General features: G+C 49.0%; 1 protein-coding gene across 4 annotated transcripts in view; it reads left to right on the plus strand.

The window, feature by feature from the left end:
- The window catches only part of SIK3 (SIK family kinase 3), a 71,427-nt gene that overhangs the window by 18,298 nt on the left and 31,228 nt on the right, over window positions 1–21,901 (plus strand). For all 4 annotated transcript variants that reach the window (XM_050322820.1, XM_050322823.1, XM_050322822.1 and 1 more), the window contains exons 2-3: window positions 17,454–17,570; window positions 19,771–19,834. In XM_050322820.1, the coding sequence (XP_050178777.1) occupies window positions 17,529–17,570; window positions 19,771–19,834 (106 nt within the window). In that variant the 5' untranslated portion in view covers window positions 17,454–17,528. The remainder of the gene's footprint in view (window positions 1–17,453; window positions 17,571–19,770; window positions 19,835–21,901) is intronic.

The raw sequence follows: 21,901 nt of genomic DNA on the forward strand, positions 1-21,901 counted from the left end.
GCATTTAAGGAATTTTTGGTACGTGCTAGAATAGAAACTCATTTTCATTTTGTACCTGAATCATAGAAAGTCAAGCTAACGTGACAGAGCTTGGTTCTGCAGAGACAGAGTTCTCCTGCACCACACAGATCTCTGGCTCTGCTCAACTCTCTCTTCTCCTCAGTACCACTAAGAGCAGTGACGATTGTTTGTGTGACCAGTCCTGCAGTGGGTAAATAAGCTTTTTTTTCATCTGCATTTCAAGAGAGAAAAAATACTAATCAGCCTTGTGAGACAGTGCCCTTAGTTTCTTGCTTCTGTAGTTCAAATTAATAGAAATCTCATTTATCTCCTTCTGGTAATATATGTCCCTGGAGAGCAAGGTCATGGCAAATGATACAAATGAATGAATAGGGGAGATGGGAAATGTGATCTGAAATTCCTGCAGGCTCGCTCATCTCGCACCCTCTGTGTGTCAAGGGAGCCTGGATTTACGTCACTGTGCCTTACATAAGGATCTATAATGTGATAGCTCCTGAGGTTGTGTGGGTCTTGGGAGGCTCCTGTGTAATTGGTTCAGTGTGTGCTCAGCAGAGCTGCACAGCTCCCATGGACGGCTCTGCAGCAGGGGCTGGTGCTTGGGAACCTCTGTGCAGCCCACAGGTCTTTATTTTTTTCCTTTAGCATCACCATTTGCTCTGGCGTTCCAGCTGTTGCAGGTGTCTTGGATGGTGAAAAATGCTGAAGAGGTGAAGAATGCAGTTAAGGTGTAAATCAGCTCCCTAAGGCCAAGCAGTCAGTATTTCACAGAATCCTTGAGGTTGGAAAAAACCTCCAAGTTCATCGAGTGCAACCTGTGCCCGATGCCCACCTTGTCCCCCAGCCCAGAGCACTGAGTGCCACGGCCAGTTCTTCCTTGGACACCTGCAGGGATGGGGACTCCAAACCTCCCTGGGCAGCCCCTGCCAGTGCCTGACCACCCTTTCCATGGAGAAATTCCTGCTGATGTCCAACCTGCCCCTCCCCTGGCACAGCCTGAGGCCGTTCCCTCTCCTCCTGTCCCTGTTCCCTGGGAGCAGAGCCCGATCCCCCGGCTCCCCCCTCCTATCAGGGAGTTGCAGAGCCAGAAGGTCCCCCCTGAGCCTCCTTTTCTCCAGGCTGAGCCCCCCCAGCTCCCTCAGCCGCCTCATGGGACTGACTCTGCAGACCCTTCCCCAGCCCCATTCCCTTCTCTGGACACGAAAGCAAGGAAAAATTTCGGTAAATGTTGATACCAAGTGTGAATAAGCAAGGTAGTGTTTGGATTGCTACACTTTTCCATGCTTGCTTGTGCAGCTGCAATAAATCTTTTGCCCAAAGCTGGTAAATTGCTTGTTAAATAACTCCCTACCTCTTCTGGTCAGGCACTCCAGTGTCAACAATGCATTCTGGACGTACCCTGACCAATGTGCATGTCCCCATTTAAGCAGAACTGCAAAACTGAGACTTGTTGCAGAAGTTCTGTGCTTAATTACCTGCAGGTCTTGAGGCATATCCCGTGTCTTGGCTGCTGAGCAGGGGAGCGGGGCAGTGCTGCCCGGGGCTCTGCGTGTGCTGTGCTGTGATCACTGGTGAGCTCCCGGGCCTGACATTTATGTAGTGGTCTTGTGATACTCCAGGTTTAGAAGGCAGGCAGCTTGTTTTACTGGGCACGTCATTCGATAGCCGTACAGTATGAGCTCCTGGCTGAAATCCCCTCTGACTGTACAGCCCAGGGCTGAGGGCTTGAAAGTGCTGCAGCTCAGGGGCCACATAAAAAACTGCGTGTACAAAAGCTGCCCTGCCTGGCTTTGTGTCCGTAAGGATGGAGCAGGCTCGCTCCAGAACAGAGATCCTGCCCTCGAGATGGGACTCCAGCCGTCCTTGTGATAAGAAAGGAGCACTTCAAAGCTTGCACCTGTACATTTTTTTGTACCTGGAATTTTGTTTTGTGGATGTGCAGGAATATGGAAAACTGCTTTCCAAGTGGCACCGAGGTGCTGGAGCGAGTCCGGAGAAGGGTCGGGAGACAAGTCTGATGAGAAGTGGCTGAAGGAGCTGGGGAGGCTCAGCCTGGAGAAAAGGAGGCTCAGGGAGGACCTTCTCATTCTCTACAACTCCCTGACAGGAGGGTGGCCAGGTGGGGGTCAGGCTCTGCTCCCAGGGAACAAGGGACAGGACAAGAGGAAACAGCTTCAAGTTGAGCCAGGAGAGGTTCAGATTGGCCATTAGGGAAAGGTTTTTTTGTAGAAAGAGTGGTCCAGCACTGGAACAGACTGTCCAGGGCAGTGGTGGAGTCACCATCCCTGGAGGGACTTAAAAGCTGTGTAGATGTGGTGCTTGGGAACATGGTTTAGTGGTGGCCTTGGCAGTGTCACTGGACTGATCTATCGTTTAGTTGACTTTTCCAACCTAAACAATTCTGGGATTCCAAGGCAGCAGGACAGACTGAGACCTTTATTTGATGAGACAGGGGTGATGGTGGTCTGTTCCATGCGTAGCACCTTTCTGGGCTGCCATTTTCAGTTAAGAGTTCTTAAAACAGAAAAAAAAGTCCTCTAAGGGAAATGAAGGCCTGCCTTGGCAGCCCCTCTGTCTGATCTTTGGGAAGTGCAGATGTGCATCTTGGAACAATTTACTCCTGGTAGTGTTTAGGGCTACCAGAGTGACTGTTTATTCCCACATATGGAGCATGGTTTCAGAAGGTAATTTAAACAAATGGAGCGCCACTTCCAATTTCTCAGGCTTCTAGTTTAGAAGCCAAAACTGTTCTCCTGGCTCCAGCTTGCCCACCCTGGCTGTATCAGTTCCCACATGGCCTGCCAAGTTTGCAGGGAACTATCTGTGGTCCCTTTTCCCTTCTGAGGAGGCAAAAATCCCTTGGCTGAGAGCGGTGTGAGCTTTGTTGGGACAGGGAGCAGGGCAGGGATGTGCAGGCTCTGGGCAGGGAAAAGGGCGGCAGGGAAAACCCTGACTGGGACTGACCTGTGTTGCTTCTGAAGTCACAGTGATTTTGTGAGCTCCCATCTGCCTTCTGCTTCTGTCCCAGCCTGTGGGTTGGTTTTGCAGTAGCAGTTGAGCTGTGTGAGGGGGTTAACAAAAGCCGTGACATGCTCGGAAGCTCCGCGCTCCTGGTTCGCGCTGGATGCTGCCAAACAGCCTTAGCTCCTGCTGCTGCACTTTGGGAAGGGTAGTTTGGGAGCAGAAAATGCCTGTTATATCCCTGTGCTGTATGGTCAAGGAAAACACACCCCTGTTTTGCGGCTGTTTGAACTGGAGAGTTGCCTTGATATGTAGTTCTTTTGCTTTACGTGCACCTCTAAGGTCTAGGCTAAGTAGAATGATTTAGTAGCACATCACTTTGTGCTCGGGAAAGTAAATATTTTCAGTCTACTGAAAGCAAATGGGAATGTCTGGTCGGTGTCCTGGTGCAATGAGTCCTGACCTGCTGCTTGGAATAAATAGGAAACGCTGTGACAGGGGAAAAGTGATGTGTTTTGAGCCTGCTGCACGTGTGTGGAAGGGAGCAGTGCTGGTGAGAGTCACTGAGTCGCCTTCCAAGGTGGCACAGTGGTTCCCCAGATGTTTGCAGTGGTCACTGACCCATCTACTCTGTGCTGCTGTTACTCTGGGATCCCATGAGCTGTCTGACCTGCTTTATATGTGTGAAGGGGCTCAAATACCCAAAATTCAGACACATGAAGTTGTGTGCTGCAGACTTGGTTTAAGACCCCCAAACGGATCTGTAGGTTGGCTGTATTTGTTTGGTTTTTGTTTTCTTGCAGTTTCTGCACGTATAAAAGAGGCTTTGTCCTCCGTGGGCCCTGAATTTCCCATGTACAAGGAGAGGCATTGAGAGAATTCCAGGCTGCGGCTTTGCTTCCACGTGCCCCTGCTGCATTTACCTGTATTTAGTGCATGTCTCTGACTCAGTGTTTACTCTTCAGTATTTAAACATTCCCTAGAAATTAAATCTTTTAAGAACATTATTCTTCACACCAAGTGCTTGTAGAAGCCCAGTTGTGCAATGCCTACGCTCATGTATTGGCTGCTGTCTTACTCCCTCGGAACAGGATTTACGGTGGCAAAGCAAAGCAGCAGCCACAATTAGAATTTGGGTACTACAGCGCTGAAGTGCTTTCAAAATAGCGGTGTCTGTGCTCCAAAAATATTCCATTGTCCCCTGCTTTAGAGCTGCTGACAGCCATGGTTACTTGTGAGTCCTAAGGGTGCCCAGGGCAGAATCCCTCTCAGAACTCTTTGGGCACCTGAGCCCTTGGTGCTGCCTGTTGGCATCAGTTTGATTTGCGTAGATGGAGCAGCGGAGCTAAGAGTGACACCCGTTGCTGTTTGATTTCTGGCCCTTTGCCATGTGCTGTCACCAACCTGGGGCTAATGGCCGTGTGTGACATTTGGAAGGCAGAGGCTTGGCCGGGGTGATTAGTGGGGAGCTCCCATTGCCCCATCCTTACCTGAATTCACTCCTCAGAGCTGTGCTGTGCTGCAGCTTGCACAGAAAGTGAATCATGAGCGTGAGATCCATCCTCTGCAATGGAGTGACGCCTGGGATCTGTCACAGGTCTCTGCCCTGCACGTGAGGCAGGATCCTGGGGTGGCTTTGGCAGCCTCTCGTCCCACGTCCCACAGCAGTGTCCGTCAGGGCGCCCTTCGTTCACACCATGCTGTGCCACCTGCCCTGAGAGCCCGGGGCTGTATCATGCTTTGGCTTTGAAGTAGGTTTTCAGCTCCTGAGCGCTGTTATCTGTGGGTTTAAGTCATTTCTGCTGATAAGGAAAATCAGATACTCGTGTTGGAAGTGGCTTGTAGGCTTCTCTAGTGTTGTAGTTCTGCGCCCAAGTGAAAGGTGATTCTCTAATAACTTGGTCTGTGCAGTTACTGCTGTGGAAGATTCTTCTGTCAAACTGGCTTTGTTATGAAACAAATTCAAATTTTAAGCAAATCTTTGTGGTTTTGGGGAGAGCAGTAGCTTTTGAAAGCTCCAAGAGGCAGGTCCTGTGTTCTGACATCACTGGAAGGTCTTAATGGAAATAACTACAAGGGTGTTTTGTCATCAGCAGGCTTCGAGCTTTTCACTTGTTGAAAGTGAGGAAATTCCTGACTTTACTCAGGTATTCCCCCCTCACCCTTCAGTGGAAATACCGCTGTAGAACATCAGTTTATTTCAAACCAGACTTCATGATCAAACCCAGTTGCCAACCTTGCATCTTCCTTTGTAGTGTTACAAAGTCTGCTGAGAGCAGCAGGTTGGGAGCAGCCAGTGGTTCTCCCACCTCATTGGGGGTAAATTTGGCATGGTTTGTTTTGCTTCTCCTGCAAAGCCCCTGTAGAATGAGGGTGAGGAAGGGGCTCTGCATCGCTTGGATGTGTTTTATCTTGGTTGTTGAGGGTTAACGTGTTGAAGGCTGCGTTCCTTAAATTTCACTTTTGGCTTTTCTTTCTAAAAATTTCCACTTCGTTTCATAACAATTCTGGAGTGAGGGGTGGCGATACTCAGGAACCTTAGAGTCTGAAAATGCTCTGTGTAATCAGGGGCTGGAGGCAGCCACGGTTGTTTTCAGGCCCAGGGGAACCGGTCTTCCTGACAATAACATTAACCCTCCCTAAATCAGTTAATTGAAGGATTTTTAATTAACTTAGGGGGTGGGAATGGTAAATAGAGGCAGTGGTTTTGAGAAGAAAATTGCTTTCTGCTGCAGTCTTGTGACTGATGAAAATTCTGATGTTTAGAACTAAAAAAACTTTGTCTCACTGATTTGATCATTTCTGTTCCGTTTGGAGCCAAACACAGGCTCAAGTGACTGGGTTTTGTGGCACATAACAAGCACCATTAGTGATGGAGAATCTGAGAGGTAAACTACAGCAGGCCTTCCAGAGCCTTATGTGCACACAAAGACTGGACTCAAAATTTTGAATGTAATGACTGTGTTGGCTCTGTGTTTGAAAATGCTTTGTGTGTATTGTTATCTTTCTGCCTTCTGAGCTGATAACCCAACCTGGAACGCTCTTTGCCAGGCTACACTTCAGCATGGGAAACTTCCCTGAGACTCAGGTCCTTCATGGGGGGTTAAAGTTCAGCCTGTAGATGCTGTGGATGCTTTTAGAGGGGGTGAGGGTGAATGGTCATGAGCCCTAACATCTGGTTTAGAAGGTAAGAAATGCTGAATCCTCGTGGGTTTAATCTCCAGATTGCTGTACCTTTCCCAGAGGTCAGTGTCTTCTGCTGGCTGGGCTGGGCTGGGTTGGTGCCACTGATTTACACAAGTCCTGTTGGCTAGTGCAGACTTGCAAAACCATGGGTATTGATCCCAAACCCATCCAGAGGCTGCCCTGGCCCTGCAGAGCGGGAGGTATGTTCCACGCTAAGCTGCACCAAGTGCCGTTTACAAGACATCTTGTGACGGGGCCACTGCTTGTTTGTTCCCATAGAAACTGCCATCTGATCCTGGCAAACTGCACAAAGGCTCCTGCTGCAAAAGCAGCGTCTAAAAATTCCTGAGTACATCATCTAGATCGCTTTATCCTTGGCTTTCCTGGCAAAACCTCGTGCTCCAGATCCCACAGTGTTATCAGGATTGGCACCTTAAAAATGGTCCTGGGAAATAAAGGTGATACTGTCACAACCTGATGGTGGCTAAAGAGATGCTGGTGAGAGAGCAGTGTTTGCAGGCCCTGCTGACAGCAGGATGATGCACATGGAGGCATTTGATGTATCTGAAACCTTAACTATCAGGAAAAAATTCCTTATCTGCAAGTGTGTGGCTGTTGCTCGTGGTTTATTTTGAATATCCTAGTGGTTTCACTTTGGTATAGAAAAGACCTAATGCTTACAAGGTTAGGAAAATATGTGTGCAAGTCTGTTTCAGGGCCCAGAATACCATATTCCTGAATGGACCTGATGGCACATGAAGAGGAACAGGGATTCCTCCCATCTTATCCGTCGCTTTTGATTTTCTGTGGTACTGTGGTGATCCCAGTGTGATGTTTTAACGTTTCTACAGCCTTCTTTTTTAACCAGGAGCTATTACACTTCTGAATCTGAGTGCACATTAGAGGTCCTGTGTCTGCAGAGCCTGGCCTCCTCCCTGGAATGTGGGCAGCATCCAGGGTAAGAGCCCAGCACGGAGCCACTGCGCTCGCGCTGTGGCGGGGAGAGGGGAACATGAGTGAAAGGGATTGTTATATGGGATGACAGATTCCTCTGGAGCTTGTTGCTGTTTGCAGAAGGGAAGCCAAGACATCAGTGCTTAATATCTTCCAGAAGTCCTTTGCTTTAACCCTTGCAGAGCCTCAGGAAATAAAGTGGAAGCCAGCGCAAAGGCTCCCTGTGGCTCTGGCGGCTTCTCACAGGCAACAAACAAGAGGATGTAGCCTCAGGCTGTGCCAGGGGAGGGTCAGGCTGGACATCAGGAGAAATTTCTTCCTGGAAAGGATGGTCAGGCACTGGAAGGGGCTGCCCAGGGAGGTGGTGGAGTCCCCGTCCCTGGAGGTGTTCGAAGAAGGACAGGACGTGGCACTCAGTGCTCTGGGCTGGGGGACAAGGGGATGATCAGTCACAGGTTGGACTTGATGATGTTGGAGGTCTTTTCCAAATTAAGTGAATCTGTGATTCTGCTGCACATCCTGGTGTGGTGCCAGGTGTTTTTCCTGACAGCAGTTTACAGCAGTAGGATTTCTGTGGTGCACAGCAGGCTGGAGAACCAAGCCAGAGGTGCTCTTGCTGTGTGTGTTGGTTTTGTCATTAAAAACCAGCCATTTTTTGTCATTAAAGAATAGCTACTCTTGTCCCAATGCTGGCTGCTCTATACCTGCTTGACAGGAGTGAGGTTAAGGTATTCCCTCTCCTCGTGGGAGACCTCTCAGTCTGAGTAGTGATCTTTGCATTATAAGTGTTGCTTAAAAATCTTCACACCCTGACGTACAGTGTGTTCTTAACACATCGCTTCATGCACACCAGCTTCTAAATTTCCCCACTTCTGAGCTTTTGTTATTTTATAATCCAGTAATTCAGACCTGGCTCCGACTGGACGCTCTGTACCTGAAATGCTCTGTTTTTCCTCGTCACTTGCATTTTTAGGTCATGACTGAATTAGAGCAAAATGACAATCCAGGGAACTTTCAGTAGCACTTTCAAAACCTGCTTGCTGTAATATCCTGGCAGCTTTGTAAAGACTTGTACTGATGTCTGAGCTGGGCCATTCCCTCGGACAAGGCTGCTCGGTGCCTTGCAGCCCCTCTGCTCTGAGGGAAGGTCTCCACTGGGGCTCAGTTTGCAGCAGGAGCCCTGACCCTGCCGTGCAGCATTCCTGATGCGTCTCCTGCTGTGACAGATTTCTTCCTGCATGTGACTACATTTCCAAAACTCTGCTGCTAAGCAACTCTCTGCGAGGCCGGTGTTGCTCGAGCAGCACCCGTGAGTAACAGCCCCGTAGGGTTTCCTCCAGCTCTGGCTGCAGGAGGAGCAGTAGCAGGGTGGGAAATGGGCCCCTTGGAGAGCAGGTGGGCGAGGACATTGCTTCTCTGGACACTGGTGGGTCTCAGTTTTGGCAGCACTGGCTCTTTGTCAGCCCATCACTGCAAGAAAGACATTGAGCATGTCCAGAGAAGGGAATGGAGCTGGGGAAGGGTTTTTTATGGGATGTTTAGGTTGCAGTGCCTCAGTTCAGCTGCTGAATTGAAGAAAGCGGTTTGAATGGGGTGACCTAGACTGAAAGGGGACCAAGGTGGGCAAGAGTCCTCCCAGATTTCGATTTGCCTCTTGGCTTTGCTTGCCTACAGGTGGGTGGGAGGCCAGGCTGTAGCTCCAGCAGGAGTGCAGTCAGGCCTAAGCAGAACTGCAGCGTTCCCATCTGCTGTCAGAGTGCCTGGATCTGAGCCTCCTCGGAACAGTCGAGCTTACGTGACCGGGATCTGCTTTTTCACATCGCCTTTGTTGGTTAACTGGTTTGCATCGATTTAAATGCACCTCCGTAAGGTTCTGCGCTGGTTTAAGCTCATTCAAAAACCGGTTTTAATTAGCAAGTGCAGTCTTTGTGTAGTGAGTGCCAAGATTGCTTTTAATTTGCATGGAGCCCGTGGAGGTAGCGCTGCAGACTGTCAGCAGCTCGTAGGGCTGCACCACAGCCATGTTCACGGCTGAGCCTTCATTCCTTCCATCACAATTGCCCTGGTGGATCCCACTGGAGTTCCTGCAGGGACACTGCTGGTGCTTCAAGCAGGAGCTGCTTTCTCTTTTGGGGTCTGTATGACATGTTACACCTGCACGTGGCTTAGGTGTGACCAGAGAGGGGCCTGGTGTTCACCTGAGCTTTGTGAAGTGATTGGACAAGCACTGGTTTGGGAGAGGTTGGTCTGTGCCTTGGAAAGGCTCTGAGGGTTTGTGAAGTCTCCATCTCTGCCATAAAGACACTGTCCAGATCAAAGGGTCCTGAGGCAGAAAAAAAGACATAAAGAAGGGAAGGAAGAGTTGTGGTGGGGAAAGGGATCTTCACCTGAGTTTTACTGCAGTTTCTTTGCCTTTGGCTTAAGCTAATTTTAATACTGGTTTTTAGATATTCTGCATTTATAGTCAAGGTATGAAGGAGTGTGATTAAGTGACAGCCCAGGCACACAGCTTTTCGTGCCTGCTGTCTGTGGATGGACATGTGGATGCATTTCAGTGTACCAGCACTCACTGTGGGCTGGCATTTGTGGGTGTGGTTTGCTCTCTTCCCTCAATCAAATAAATAATTTTCCATACCACCTCTAGTTCATGTTCTGACTCCTGTGAAGTTCTCAGCCTTGCATCTGGAAAGCATTACAGGAATTTTATAAGCCTTCTGAACTAAAAACAAGTTACTGGCACAAATGTCAGCTCGAGCTGTTGGAGCTGGAGGGGTTTTCTCTTTTAACAGAGTGTGAAATTAAAAGATGGAGGGGTCAGTTGTAATGCAGCGTGAACCCAGTGGAATTTAGGAGACAGGAGTGGTGTGGCTATGCCATACCTGTGTTTGAGGTGGTTAGGTGTGGCTACCTGCAGTCTGGTTTGCTGAGACTTGCTCTGCCTTCAGCTCAATCCCAGGTAGTCTCTGTCTGTAGCCAAGGAGGAAAAGGCAGCAGTGGCTGGCACTGGGAGATTCAGTGTTGACCAGAACTCTAAAAAGCTCTGGAAATCTTGTCATTAAGAAGGATAAAGGCTGGAGATAGAGGTGGTGTAGCTTAAGAGATTCCTGTGCTAAGCTGTGGCCAGCTGAGCTCCTTGGTCACTGCTTGGTCCCCTGGATTCCTGGTCAGCCTGGAGCCCAGGGGAATGGCTGAGCAGCCGTCAGGTTTCGTGGGGATGTACAGTAATTCTGTACATCCTGGATATGCTCTTTCCAGCCAAGCAGCAGCAGCTCTGTGTGGATACTGTGTCCTGTCCCTCTGTTCAGCCTCTTCCCAGGTCTGTATTTGCAGCCTGAGGTGATAATTCATGGGACTCACCCTCGCAGCACCTCCCGTTTGCAGCGGGAGGTTCTTCATGGAAATGGTTTGTTTATCTAATGGGCATCTCCAGCTCCCGTTCCCTTGCCTTTTCCTGCAATCCCAGTGCCCTTGATGCTGTTCAGAGTGCTCTGGTGCAGTGTCTGTCAACCAGGGGAGGTAACTCACTGTCTCTGTTGTTTCCTGCTGTTGCCCCAGGTGATGAAATGATGAGAAGCTCTGCAGAAGGGTTTGTGCCCTGGGATGCCAGGTGAGGGTGACAGGTGGAGGAGAGCACAGGAAGCCCAGCTCGAGCAATGCATAACACCAAGGTTGCTCATGGCTTGCAGAGCACGATTTCTCCCTTGCTGTGGCTGAACATGCCAAAGTTTACCTGTCACCCCTTGCAACTTCCAGAGAGGAACAGAAGGAATTTGAATCTAGGATTAAATCACCATTGAACTGGCACTGAGGGTCCTGTTGTGAGCAGCCAGGTTCAGGCAGGGCACTCGCCTCTTGTGCCTGTTTGGTGGCTTCTGTGTGTAAGAGAAGCTGCAGCTGCTGGCACAGGGTTAATCCAGGACTGGAAAAGGGGGAATTGGTCTGTTGGTTGTCAGCATGGGTAAAGGCTGAGCTCCTTGAGGATGCTGTAGATAAATTTTCCCTGGCTGTGAGGTTTGTTGGCTGTCATACGTGCCATGAAATGATGAGATTTTCTTACCTGGGTGGAGCTGGTTCAGTGAGCTGTAAATGTAAATGTGGGGTTTGTGCTTTGGTCACTGAAATCCCAGTTCTGTTCCCCCCGGGACAAGGAGAGGTCATGGCAGAGCACGGCGCTCACACAAGCCGGGTATTAACGTTGCAGCAGGCCAAGAGGATTTGGATGTATTGACTTTTCTCATAACACCATCAGTATTTTCTTCACCCTGTGCAAGACACAAGTCCCTGCATTGATTGTGCAGAGGGATGTGGACAAGGTGAGAACTTCCTTCCTGAGCAAATGCAGCTTCTCTGTGCACATCTTCGTCCACAGTTTCCTGCTTTCAGTTGCTGCCAATATTTGCATTGTGCCACCTCCAAAAGCCACTGATTTTGCTGCAGAGTGGCCTAGTTTTATTTGCTGTATCACTTTTAGGTAGGTGGGTCCTGCTGGTTAGTTAATTCTGAGGAGGTGATGTCCCTGTTCTGCCCACGAGCTTGCCAAGAGCAGTCTGGGTATCTGCAGTGTCAGTGCCTCCTTTTTGTCGAGCGCTTTCTTACGACTAAAAATTGTACAAATTGCCTATTTGCATGTAGAGAGCTCACTTTTAGTGACCCTAAACACACCAGCAGGCTTGTGCTGACAGCTTGCCTGAAAAACATGTGCCTCTGCCAAGCGACTGTCCATACGGAAAGGCGGCGTTGCTGTGGGGTGACATCCATCCAACTGAGCTCCCGAGAAGGGCCACGACCTGCAGTAGCCTGGAGTTCACACTGTGTTTTTATCACAGCCGTGTGTCCATATGCCAGTTAAGTGCCTCTACATGTAGCTAATGTGCATATCATCTCCAGTATATAGTTCCTTATCCCTCTTTTTTTCCCCCTTCACTGGCTTAGTTCTGCTCTCTGCCTCTGGAGTTCTCCTGAAGGTCCTGTGCAGTTTCGGTATCTGCTTATGGGACTGATTTTTACCCCTCCAGCAGCTGCTTAATCCAAACAGGCCGTGTTCCCGAGCTTCCCAAGTGTTTCTGGCAGGCAGGAGCAACTGGGAAGGGAAGTTGTTCCGTGTCAGCCCTTCTGACAGCTCACGTTGTCAGCCCAGTGGGGCTGTAGCTGTAGTGGATGGAGAGGAGAGGGCTCCTTAGCTGACACAACTGCAAATGTGGAGGAATTCAGGTGGATGAGCCTTTTCCAGGCTTACCCATTTGTCAGCCCGAGGACCCTCTGTGGTGACAGCTCCTCATGTGGCTGTGCTGTGCCACGTGTCCTCGGAGTGACATGGGAGACGAGCTGCAGGACACGTCCATCCGCAGCAGAAGACACCCAGTGAGTGTTTACTGAGGGCTTCCCAAGAGGAATCTGGAGCAGGAGGACTACTCGGAACAGTTCTAGGAAATGTCTTGCTCCCAAATAAACATGCTGATTTTCTCAGCGCAGTGGGTTTGCCGGTGCCATCTGTTGGCTCCCGTCCCGCGCAGGAGATCCGTGCTGACTTACGGGAATGCCACTGCCACAATCCCGCCTCTGTAGCGATCGCTGCTCAGGCGGAGCACAGGGGCTCCTCCTGGAAGAAGTGGGGTTTTGTGATTGTCACTGCTACAGAAACAGCTGAACTGAAATGGAAAAGGTGCTTTCTTTATGAAATGAGCATTCATGCAGGAAATTTTAATTATAGCTGAATTACAGTTATAATTAGATGTGTGCAGATGCATGGCATGAAGGAGTCGATGTTAGCCCAGGCCAGGGTCTCGAGCTTGTTCCTTTGTTCACAGCACAGAAGAAAAAGGGAGCATGCACTGTTCCATGGCTCCTTTCCACTGAAAACAGACTGTGCTTCCACCTCTTTCCCTATCAGAGCCTTCCAAGCAGTTGGAGCAGTTCAGAGCAGGGTGCCTGTCCTCTCCCTGCCCTGTGCCCCCCTGGCCTCCTCCTGCCCATCTGCCTGGGCACCCAGCCGTTCACTTCCCTTCTTGTTGGCAGGACAGTATGGTTACAAGGAAGTCTGTCAGATTATTAACCACACTCTGCTGAGAAACAGGATGTCCATCATAAATATTAACTCCTGCAGGTTGGTATTCTTTCCAGTTCCAAACCTTGTGCCTCGTTTAGGAGCTCCTCACCTTGGCATGATCTTTAGCTCTGGTGGCTGCCAGATTTGAAAATCTGGTGTCTTGGGGCAATACAAGAATTGTAATGTTGTTTTATAGTTATACTTCGGGAATTTTAGGAGAACTCTGTGTGTCTGAGAGCGGGAATTGCCAGGACTCCACGTGCTGGGCTGAAGGAAGTGGTCAGTGCTCAGGGCAGAGGGGCAGCCTGTGCTCACTGGGGACCCCCAGGAGTTCATATCTCTCAGCATTTTGGAGTGCATTGAAGGCAGCTTGCTGGTTTGGCCTGAAATGTACCTTCTGTCCCTCCTGACTTCCCATGGGATGCAGTGGGAGATGCTGATATCAGGGATAATCGCGAGCTCCCTCTTGGCCCTCCGGAGTTTCAGTCTCTCTCCTTCCTTCTCCCGACCACCACTTTTGCTTTCATGGTGTTGAAATTTCCCCTCCGTCTCACAAGACTTATGCACACATACTCAGCACAGCTTTGGGATCACAAAAATGTGGAACAGCGTTCAGCTGAACTGCACCAGGAGAAGAAAAATCTGGAAAACAATGGACAAAAGCCACCTGGCTCCAAAGAGCAGGGTCTCCACAGCGACCTGCAGGTGTCAGTTTGAACACCTTACCTGCCCTCTACCAATTGTTCTTAGCAACTTGTCATTCCTTCCTCAAATTACTAGTGTAAGTTTTACTTGGATCCAAGAAGGAATAAATGAGCTGTTTAGAAGTGGAGGGAACATTTCGTTAATTGGTAGCAGCATGCATGCTCCAGGCTTGGCATTTATCCTCCTGCCTGTAAGCTTCATTAACTTTTGATAAAAGAATAGTTAATTTCTCAGACTCCTTTTTTAGAGTATTTCATTGTTTAAGAATTTAGATCATGGTTTTCTTCCACTTCTACTTGTAGCTGAATTTGTGCTTTATTTAATGATGTTTAGTCTTGCTCGCTCTCTATTTTATGTGATGTTTGTAAGCATGAGGGAATGCACTTGATTTTTGGGTTTGGGGTTTATTTTAGTATTTCAACTACCTGAAACTGATTCCTTTTGAATAAATGCAGAACACTGTTTCTGGTGGTGCTGCTGTTCCTTCAGTTGGAGGGTTTGCCTGTGCTCGATGCTTTGTCCTGGGGTGAGGTGGTTTAGTGACTGGCAGCAACAGGAAGAACTGCAACCCAAACTTGCCAAATTGTGTTCATGACCAGCAAGGATGGCTGGGAGGATGAGGAGTTTGTGCAGCCATAGGGCTCTTCCCTGGTCAGGAGGCCCAGGCAAGGAGGACTTTCCCAGAGGAAGGAAAGCAGACACTTTCCTTACTAAATAAATATTTTCTATATTTGTAGGCAGGGCAGTTATTGCCCTGGCAAGGATTTTTTCATAAAATATGAAGGCTAATTTTCATGTGCTTCAGATTGTCCCCTTGAAGATATTAAAGATCCTTTTGTTTGGTTGTTTTCCGCCAATATATAATCTCCAACAAATAAATAAATAAATAAAGGGCTGGATCCATTGTGGCTGTTCCCTGTGACCAAGTTTTAGATGGAGTCAGTCTGGCTGGTGCGACCTGAGGACTTCAGCCAGTCTCTTTTTTTCTGTTGAAATCCCAAATCATCTTTCGAGGGAAGGGCAAACATTCGCCAGCTGGGAAATGCAGGAATGGAGAAGCCAATTTGGTCTGTTCTGGAAAGCCTTTAAACCACTCCTTCCCTCTGGAAAAAAAGCAATTCTCCAATGGAATCCAAAGCAAACCTCTGGAACAAACCAAGTGCATCTCCCCGGGTGGAACACGGCTCCCCAGCCCTGGAATTCCCTGCCTTGCCTTTCCCTTCCGCGGAGCACGGAGGGGATTTCCTACTTCCACCCTCGAACGGGCGTGAGGAAGCTCTGCACTTCCTGAAACTGGAGCACAAGGTGGTTTCCCCAGGATTTTTCTGGAGACTTTTGCCTTTTATGTTACATCAGTTGCTGGAGGCATTTGGATGGAATGAAAACGTTTGGGAGAAACCCCCGTGGAAACGCCAGTTCTCTCCTCCATGTAACTTCTGAGGATGGGTTTGGGTTTGGGTTTGCTTGGCTGAACTTGGAGTAAGATCCTTCACATCTCGTGGCTGCTGTTCGTGCTCCTTTGCTGCTGATCCAGGTACTGTGTGTCTTGTGGGTGTGGAGTTTCAGCACACACCACGTGTAAATCCCACAGCGTGAGGAGGTGACAGGGGAGGTGACAGCAGAGGTGACAGCCTGGTTCTCCCTGCCCTGTGTTATCAGAGAAAACCCAAGTAATTCAGTTGTGTTGTGTCTGGCCCTACTGACCAAGCTGGGTGCGATCAGGTGCTCTGCATACCTTGAACTTGGCCGAGAGTGTCAACTCAAGCCATATAATTAGGCTGGGAAATGAGATTTCCTTAGAGCAAATATAGAGCTGGGAAATGAGTAAGGAGCTTAGGAATACTCCAGCTCTGTGGATTTTCATTTACGTATTTGGGCCTGAAAATGACTCATGTCTCCGGGTAGACATCTTGGCTTCGCTCTTCGAGGCAGCGTCTCTTAGCTTTTATGTATATTTATGTTTAAACTTCACAAAAGCCCGTTCTTGCAGGAGAATCCTTGGTGAAAAGCGTGTGGGGAGTGCTTCCCAATCCCCCTCTGGCTCTCTTTAACTTTTCCAGCCCACTCCTGCGCGCTGTCCTTGGAGCTGTTGCAGCGCAGCTCCGCCGAGGAGCCAGGCACTGAGCTGTGCCAGCGGGGCCCGGCTCAGCACCCCGTTAATCACAGCCCCTTTAGTGCCTGGCAGCCCCCACGGGGCCAGGGCTGCCGTTTCACCTTGTGCCTCGGCTCCAGCCCCGCTCCTGCCAGCAGCTCCCAGCGCCGGGTGCCAGACCTGGCCGCCGTCCAGCCCCTGCTCCCGCTGTAAGGAAGCATGCTCAGTGACTTGGAAGGCTCCTGGAGTCGTTCCTGGCGCTCTGAATCGAAGGTTTCAAATGAAAGAAACAGCTTATTGTGCTTGGGTGCCTTTTCGGGATTCTGCTGGGGTTCTGCTCACATGCAGGGCGGTTGTTGCCCTGGCAGGGATTTGATCATAAAATGTGGAGCTTAATTTTCATGTGCTTCAGATTGTTCCCTTAAATAAAGATTCCCTTAAAGTGTCCTTTGGTGGTTTTTCTCCAAGTAGCACCGTGCCTGTGAGGGCCCTTTAGCCCTGCACTTGGGGTTGGCACTAGGAGAGGGACATGTGTTTGGGTCGTGTGCCCCTGTGGGTTTGTGCCCACGGTCCTGGCATGTCACTGCACACGGATCACTTGTCCTTGTCCCCACTGAGCTCTGGGGTCTGGTACAATGTGAGCATTTCTGTATTTGGGCTCCTGTGTCAGATCTTCCTGGCTGTGCATCCTCAGCGGTTTTCACAGCGGCGCTGCTTTGCATGCCCTTCCCCAGGCCTTTGCATGATCCTGCAGCCTTCCTGGGCAGGACTTGTGTAAATTAGGCTCGAGCAAAGCAACCAGGAGATTTGTAAAAGCGGTTCTTTTCCCAGGGAGAGCCATCTCTGAGCAAGAAAACCTGCTGGGGGATGGTAATTCATCCCACAAATCCCGCACTCGGCTGGCAGACTGGAGCTGCTCGCTCGCGCGGGTGTTTCGTGGTGGGGAGGAGGATACTTAAGGCTGAAATTTGATTTAGCAGCAGCAGGGCAGATGTTCCTCTGCCAGGCAGACTAGCTTTTTCTCTCAGCTGTTTGCTCCGACAAGGTTTCATTCTGCCTTTTCTCCCCCGCTCATTCCATCATTCCAGAAAAGATTCCCTCCCTTATTGTCTGCGTGTGGATGAAATGATGTACTTGCTTAGAGTGGACTTGAGGTGAGACAGTGCCTAGCACAGAAGTGTCTCCCCATTTGGATTCTGATGCCCAAAGGAACTGGAAGCTGCCAGCTCTGGGAAGGTGGAGGGAAAAGAAGCAGGGAAGTGTTGGAGGCTGGAGAGCAGCTGACTGGAAGCACTTAGACTTGTTTAAACTCCGTTAGTGTAGCGTTACAGAGCACTTCTGGTTTCAAACAAATAAATGCCTCAATTGTTAGAAGCCTGACACCACCCCCCATTCCCATCCCTGCTGGGTTTTATCAGCCCTGGTGCAGCGAGCTGGTGTGTGGGTGATGCAGCTGGGTCAGTAACATCTCTTTTGTTTCCCCTCTGGTAGGTTGCGATCAAGATCATTGATAAGACTCAGCTGGATGAAGAGAACCTGAAGAAGATATTTAGAGAAGTCCAGATCATGAAGATGCTTTGCCACCCACATATCATCAGGTTGTACCAGGTAGGAGCACTCTGAGGTGGGGTTCCCATCCCTTGGCCCGAGAGCTTTACACCGTGTAGCAGCACTTTCTCTAGTGTTATCCCTCCTTTCCTCCTGCCTGAAACTGGGAAAGGCCTTTATGTTTTCAAGGTCTTGGAGTACTTTGATTGGAGGGGCAGGGGGAAAGTGTGGCTAATCCTCCTCTTTTCTGGGACATGGTGCTTCCTCTGTGGGCTGGCCTCTTGCCACTTGTTTATGGCCATTGTGTGCTTCTCAGTTTCCCAGTGGAAACCGGATGCGGGTTCCCCTTCTCAGCTTAGGGGAGGGAGGACATCTCACCCTGGAGCAGGACTGAGCTCCCCTGCTCTCCTCTCCCTGCCCAGCTCCCTGTGGCCCCAGGACCTGCTGATGTGCTCAGCCCTTTCCTGGAAGGGGATCAATACTGGCGGCAGACCTGCTTGGGAATATTGTTTGCAGACTTATCTCTGCAGCTCGTTTGACGTTTCTTGTCTGCAAACAAGCTCCCCAGAGGCAGAATCCATGTGCTGCCCTTTGCACAGGTATCTGGTGGTGCCCCTCCTGCTGCACCATCGAACAGAACAGTGAGGAAGGTGCAACAGGCCAGAGATGAGCAGAGGAATAAAGGGGTCTGTTTCTCATCTGTGCCTGAGGGATATGAGTATTTATTTGGCCTCCAAAGAGTTAAAACTGAGTAGAAGTGACAGGTTAATGTTTAGCTACCTTGGCCAAACCACATGTGAGATGCTTACAGCAGACCCTACAGAACTGCAGTGGTTTTTAAGGTACTCAGGGAATGCTGGTTTTCAACCTGTTTTATTCCATCTAAAGGTTTTGATGTGATACTGAACAGGTGACAGTTGTGACTTGGCTTTGGTAAGGTGAGAGAGGAGTCCCTGCTGTGGAGCCTCTTTCATCTGGCATTTCTTTCTGGGTACTTCCACTGGCATTTATTTTTAGATAAAAACTACTGAAGCTTGGAGTTGGGAATTCAGAGCCTGTCACATCTTTGCATCAGGAATCTTGAGTTGAAAAATCATGTTTTCTTGAGCTTGTAAGACTTAAAAGATGTAAGTGAAAAAGAAGAGTTGTCTGTAATGACAGTTGTGTATAATATAAGAGATTCTGTCTGGAAACAGAAATGTGCTTAAAAATCTACCTATGGGTTTTCTGGACATGTAGGATCATTAAGTGGGAACTGTATATCCTGTCCTGTGACAGTGAAGCAGAACTGAGGTTCATCTTTGCTATGCTCATGTTTTGACATCAGAATAATGGGGATCCAGCTGTTGAAGCAGCTGCACTTGTCTGGATCAGGCATAGATTTTGGAAAAAATGAAGTTTACATGTTCAACCCGAATTCTCAGGAAGAACAGGCAGTGCTGGGCTCCAAGTGCCTGCCTTCTCTGTGGGGATAACGCTCCATTTCATGTCAGAAGGGGAACTTTCACTTGTCTTTGAAGAAGAGAACAGCCAAAACAAAGTCAAAATGTTTCCAGACACCCTGGAATACCAAAATCAACCTGCTGGGCCTGGCACTGGAGATGCTGTAGTGTGGTCCTGAACTGAAACACTGGGTGTTGTTCCATTGACAAAGCTGCTAAATAAATTGTATCAAGTCTTGGAAAACACCCCACGTGTACTAACAGACTCTGAAAAATGTGTTAAAAGCTGTTAAAAGGCAGGGTGTTACCTGGCTGCAGGAGGTGGGGGGACTCTCTCCAGCAAAGCCTGAGCTCTGGTTCATTCCTAACAGTTCTTGACTCGCTGGGAAGTCACAGATTCAGTGAATATTCCCCCCTTTGGCAAGACTGTGGTGGTTGTTTCAGTGCCTGCAGTGGCCTGATGAACTGGACAGGTGAACTGGTTTGGTGGTAGCAGCCCTGAGAAGTCTCCCAGGCTGCTGGAACACAGCAAGACCAGGGAAAAAATGCTAAAGAGTGGGGAGATGGAGGAGGAGGAAGGTGCAGGTGAAGTGTTGTGTGTAGTTACAGCTTTAGTGTTTGAAACCTGCTGTTTCATTCTTACTTTCCCCAACTCCAGTCTGTTCCTTCACATGGCTCTGTAAAGCCAGGGGAAGGTCACAGTTTGGATGTGATGAGAGCAGTTCCATGTGTTCTGGGGAGAATAAAGTTGGGTTAGATCCATTTCTTGCTGCACTCAGCAGTCTCCTTATGTGTCACTTCTCTGTCCTTGTGTCCAGGTTATGGAGACGGAGCGGATGATTTATCTGGTGACAGAGTACGCCAGTGGAGGGGAAATATTTGGTAAGTACATTTATTGCATTCTTTAATCAGATAATGCACTTGGTCAACTACAGTAAACTGAAAATAGCTGCCACACTCTCTTGTTTCAGCTGAGAGGTGCCCTTCAGCCTGCAAACTTTCCATTGACAAGAGGAGTAAAGGAATAAATGAGACCAACTCGAGGGAAAAATAATCCCCATAACCTCTGTTTGTTCTTTGGGTTTCACTGACAGGTGGTGCTGCTCCTCTTCTGTGCTGACTTTGGGATTAAAGGTGTTGGAAATAGTTATCCAGTTGGATTTCAGTGTTGCTGAATACTTTGCTTCCTAGCGAGTTATACAAACCTCACTGACCATAGTGGAACTGTTGGTGTGTGTTGGTGGCTTTCAAAGAAACAGGCAGTCGTGTGGTTCTGGAGTGTTTTGTGCTCAAAACTGTGTCTTGTCTTTTCTTTTTGATATCTGGTGTTATCTTAGCAAGCATCAGTTACATCCCTTCCAAAAACTGTTGTCTAAGAGTGTTTTGGCTGAGCCTTCTTGACCACAGGAGCTGTTCTTGAAAGGCAAGAAAGTATCTGTGCAGCACAACTGCAAGAACTGCTGACTGATTTATTAATTTGTTTGGTGACCAGTAATAAAACTTGCAGAAATAGGAATTGACTTACACGCTGGAATTTTGTGCCGGGTGACAGAGTCAGAATTTGGCAAGGTTGGTCTGTCCTGGTTTTGCCAATGTGAGCCTCTGAAAAGGGGGAAAATCCTGTGTGCTTGAAATGAGCTGGGTTCAGTCAAGGGAGTCAGCTGTGTGGGAACACTCCCCATGTCCTCTTCAGTCATTGCAGAAGATTCACTTTTGATTTCACTTCTGGCTTTGCTGGAGGAGAAGCTGAGTTGTAGTAAAAGACGAAGCTTTTAGTGAAGCAAGGGAAGCCCCAAATTAAGGAAAATAAGAGCTGAAAAGTGCTGATTTCCAGTAACTGTTGTCTGCTACCAGTTCCTCAGTACCTGTGTAGGTGATTGTCATGCCTTCTTCTCAACATTGCCCATGTCCTTTGGATTTCTTCCTGAGAAGGTGACAGCCGAAGGGGAAGCAAGTGGCAGCTGACGTTTGGCAAGTGTGGATTGCCCGGTGAAGAGCTGGCTTCCTCCAGCTGAGTCTTCCAGTTGTTTATTCAGACATGAATCATGGTGCTGGGCACACTCAGCAGTTCCAATGGCTTGTGAAATTCACCTTCCAGTGTGCAGCAAAAGCACCTGCATGTGTCCTGGAGTTCAGTTGTGTGCAGTTCACCGCAGAAAAGTACAAACCCTCTTTTACTTTTTCTCCCTCTTCTGTTGAATTTGGCAGAGATGGGCTCATCTTTTTTTAAATCCAGAACTATGTGCAGGCTCATATACAAACTTGGAATGAATTCTTTGGTTACAAAAATAGCCTTCTGCATGAGTCGAAGTGAAAACCTAATTGCCTTCTGAAAGATTTTCTGCTGTAGTAAATTCAGCTCATTAGCATGGCTAATTTCCATGTTGCTGCCCAGCATTTTATCCTTGTTGATAGCTGGGAGCAGCCAGCTCTGTAATAGTGTGAGGTTTCTCCAGAGCAAAGGCAGGAGATCGTGCCCCTCTACCCGGTGTCGAGGATTTTTGGGCACTGCCCTCAGTGCAAGAGCAGAGAGGGGGAAACTCAAGTCTCAGCTTTTTGTATTCAGGGTTTCCTGAGGAGCCATTAAGACTTTGTTCTAACAGCGGAAGCAATTTGCAGGGAGGAAACAGGAGCCCATTTTGGGAAGGTTTCCTTGCAGCCTTTGCACCTCCAGCGCTGAAGGAGCTCACGTCCTCGTGTTGTGGAGAGAAGGTTGATGGCAGCGTGGGCTGGGGCTCACCTGCTGGGTAAAACCTCACCTGCTGGGTAAAACCTCACCTGCTGGGTAAAACCTCACCTGCAGGGCCCTTCAGCGCAGTGCTTGTCCCTCCTATGGCAGGGGGTCTTGTTGGGAATGCTGGATGTGCTGCAGGGATGGTGTGTGAGGTGTGTATGAACACTGTCACTGTGTCCCCTGCTGGGCACCAGGGGATCCTCTGGGAAATGGAC

This window comes from Myiozetetes cayanensis, unplaced genomic scaffold (assembly GCF_022539395.1).
Source record: "Myiozetetes cayanensis isolate MyiCay16 unplaced genomic scaffold, myiCay2020 scf29, whole genome shotgun sequence".
In the NCBI taxonomy this organism is placed as follows: Eukaryota; Metazoa; Chordata; class Aves; order Passeriformes; family Tyrannidae; genus Myiozetetes; species Myiozetetes cayanensis.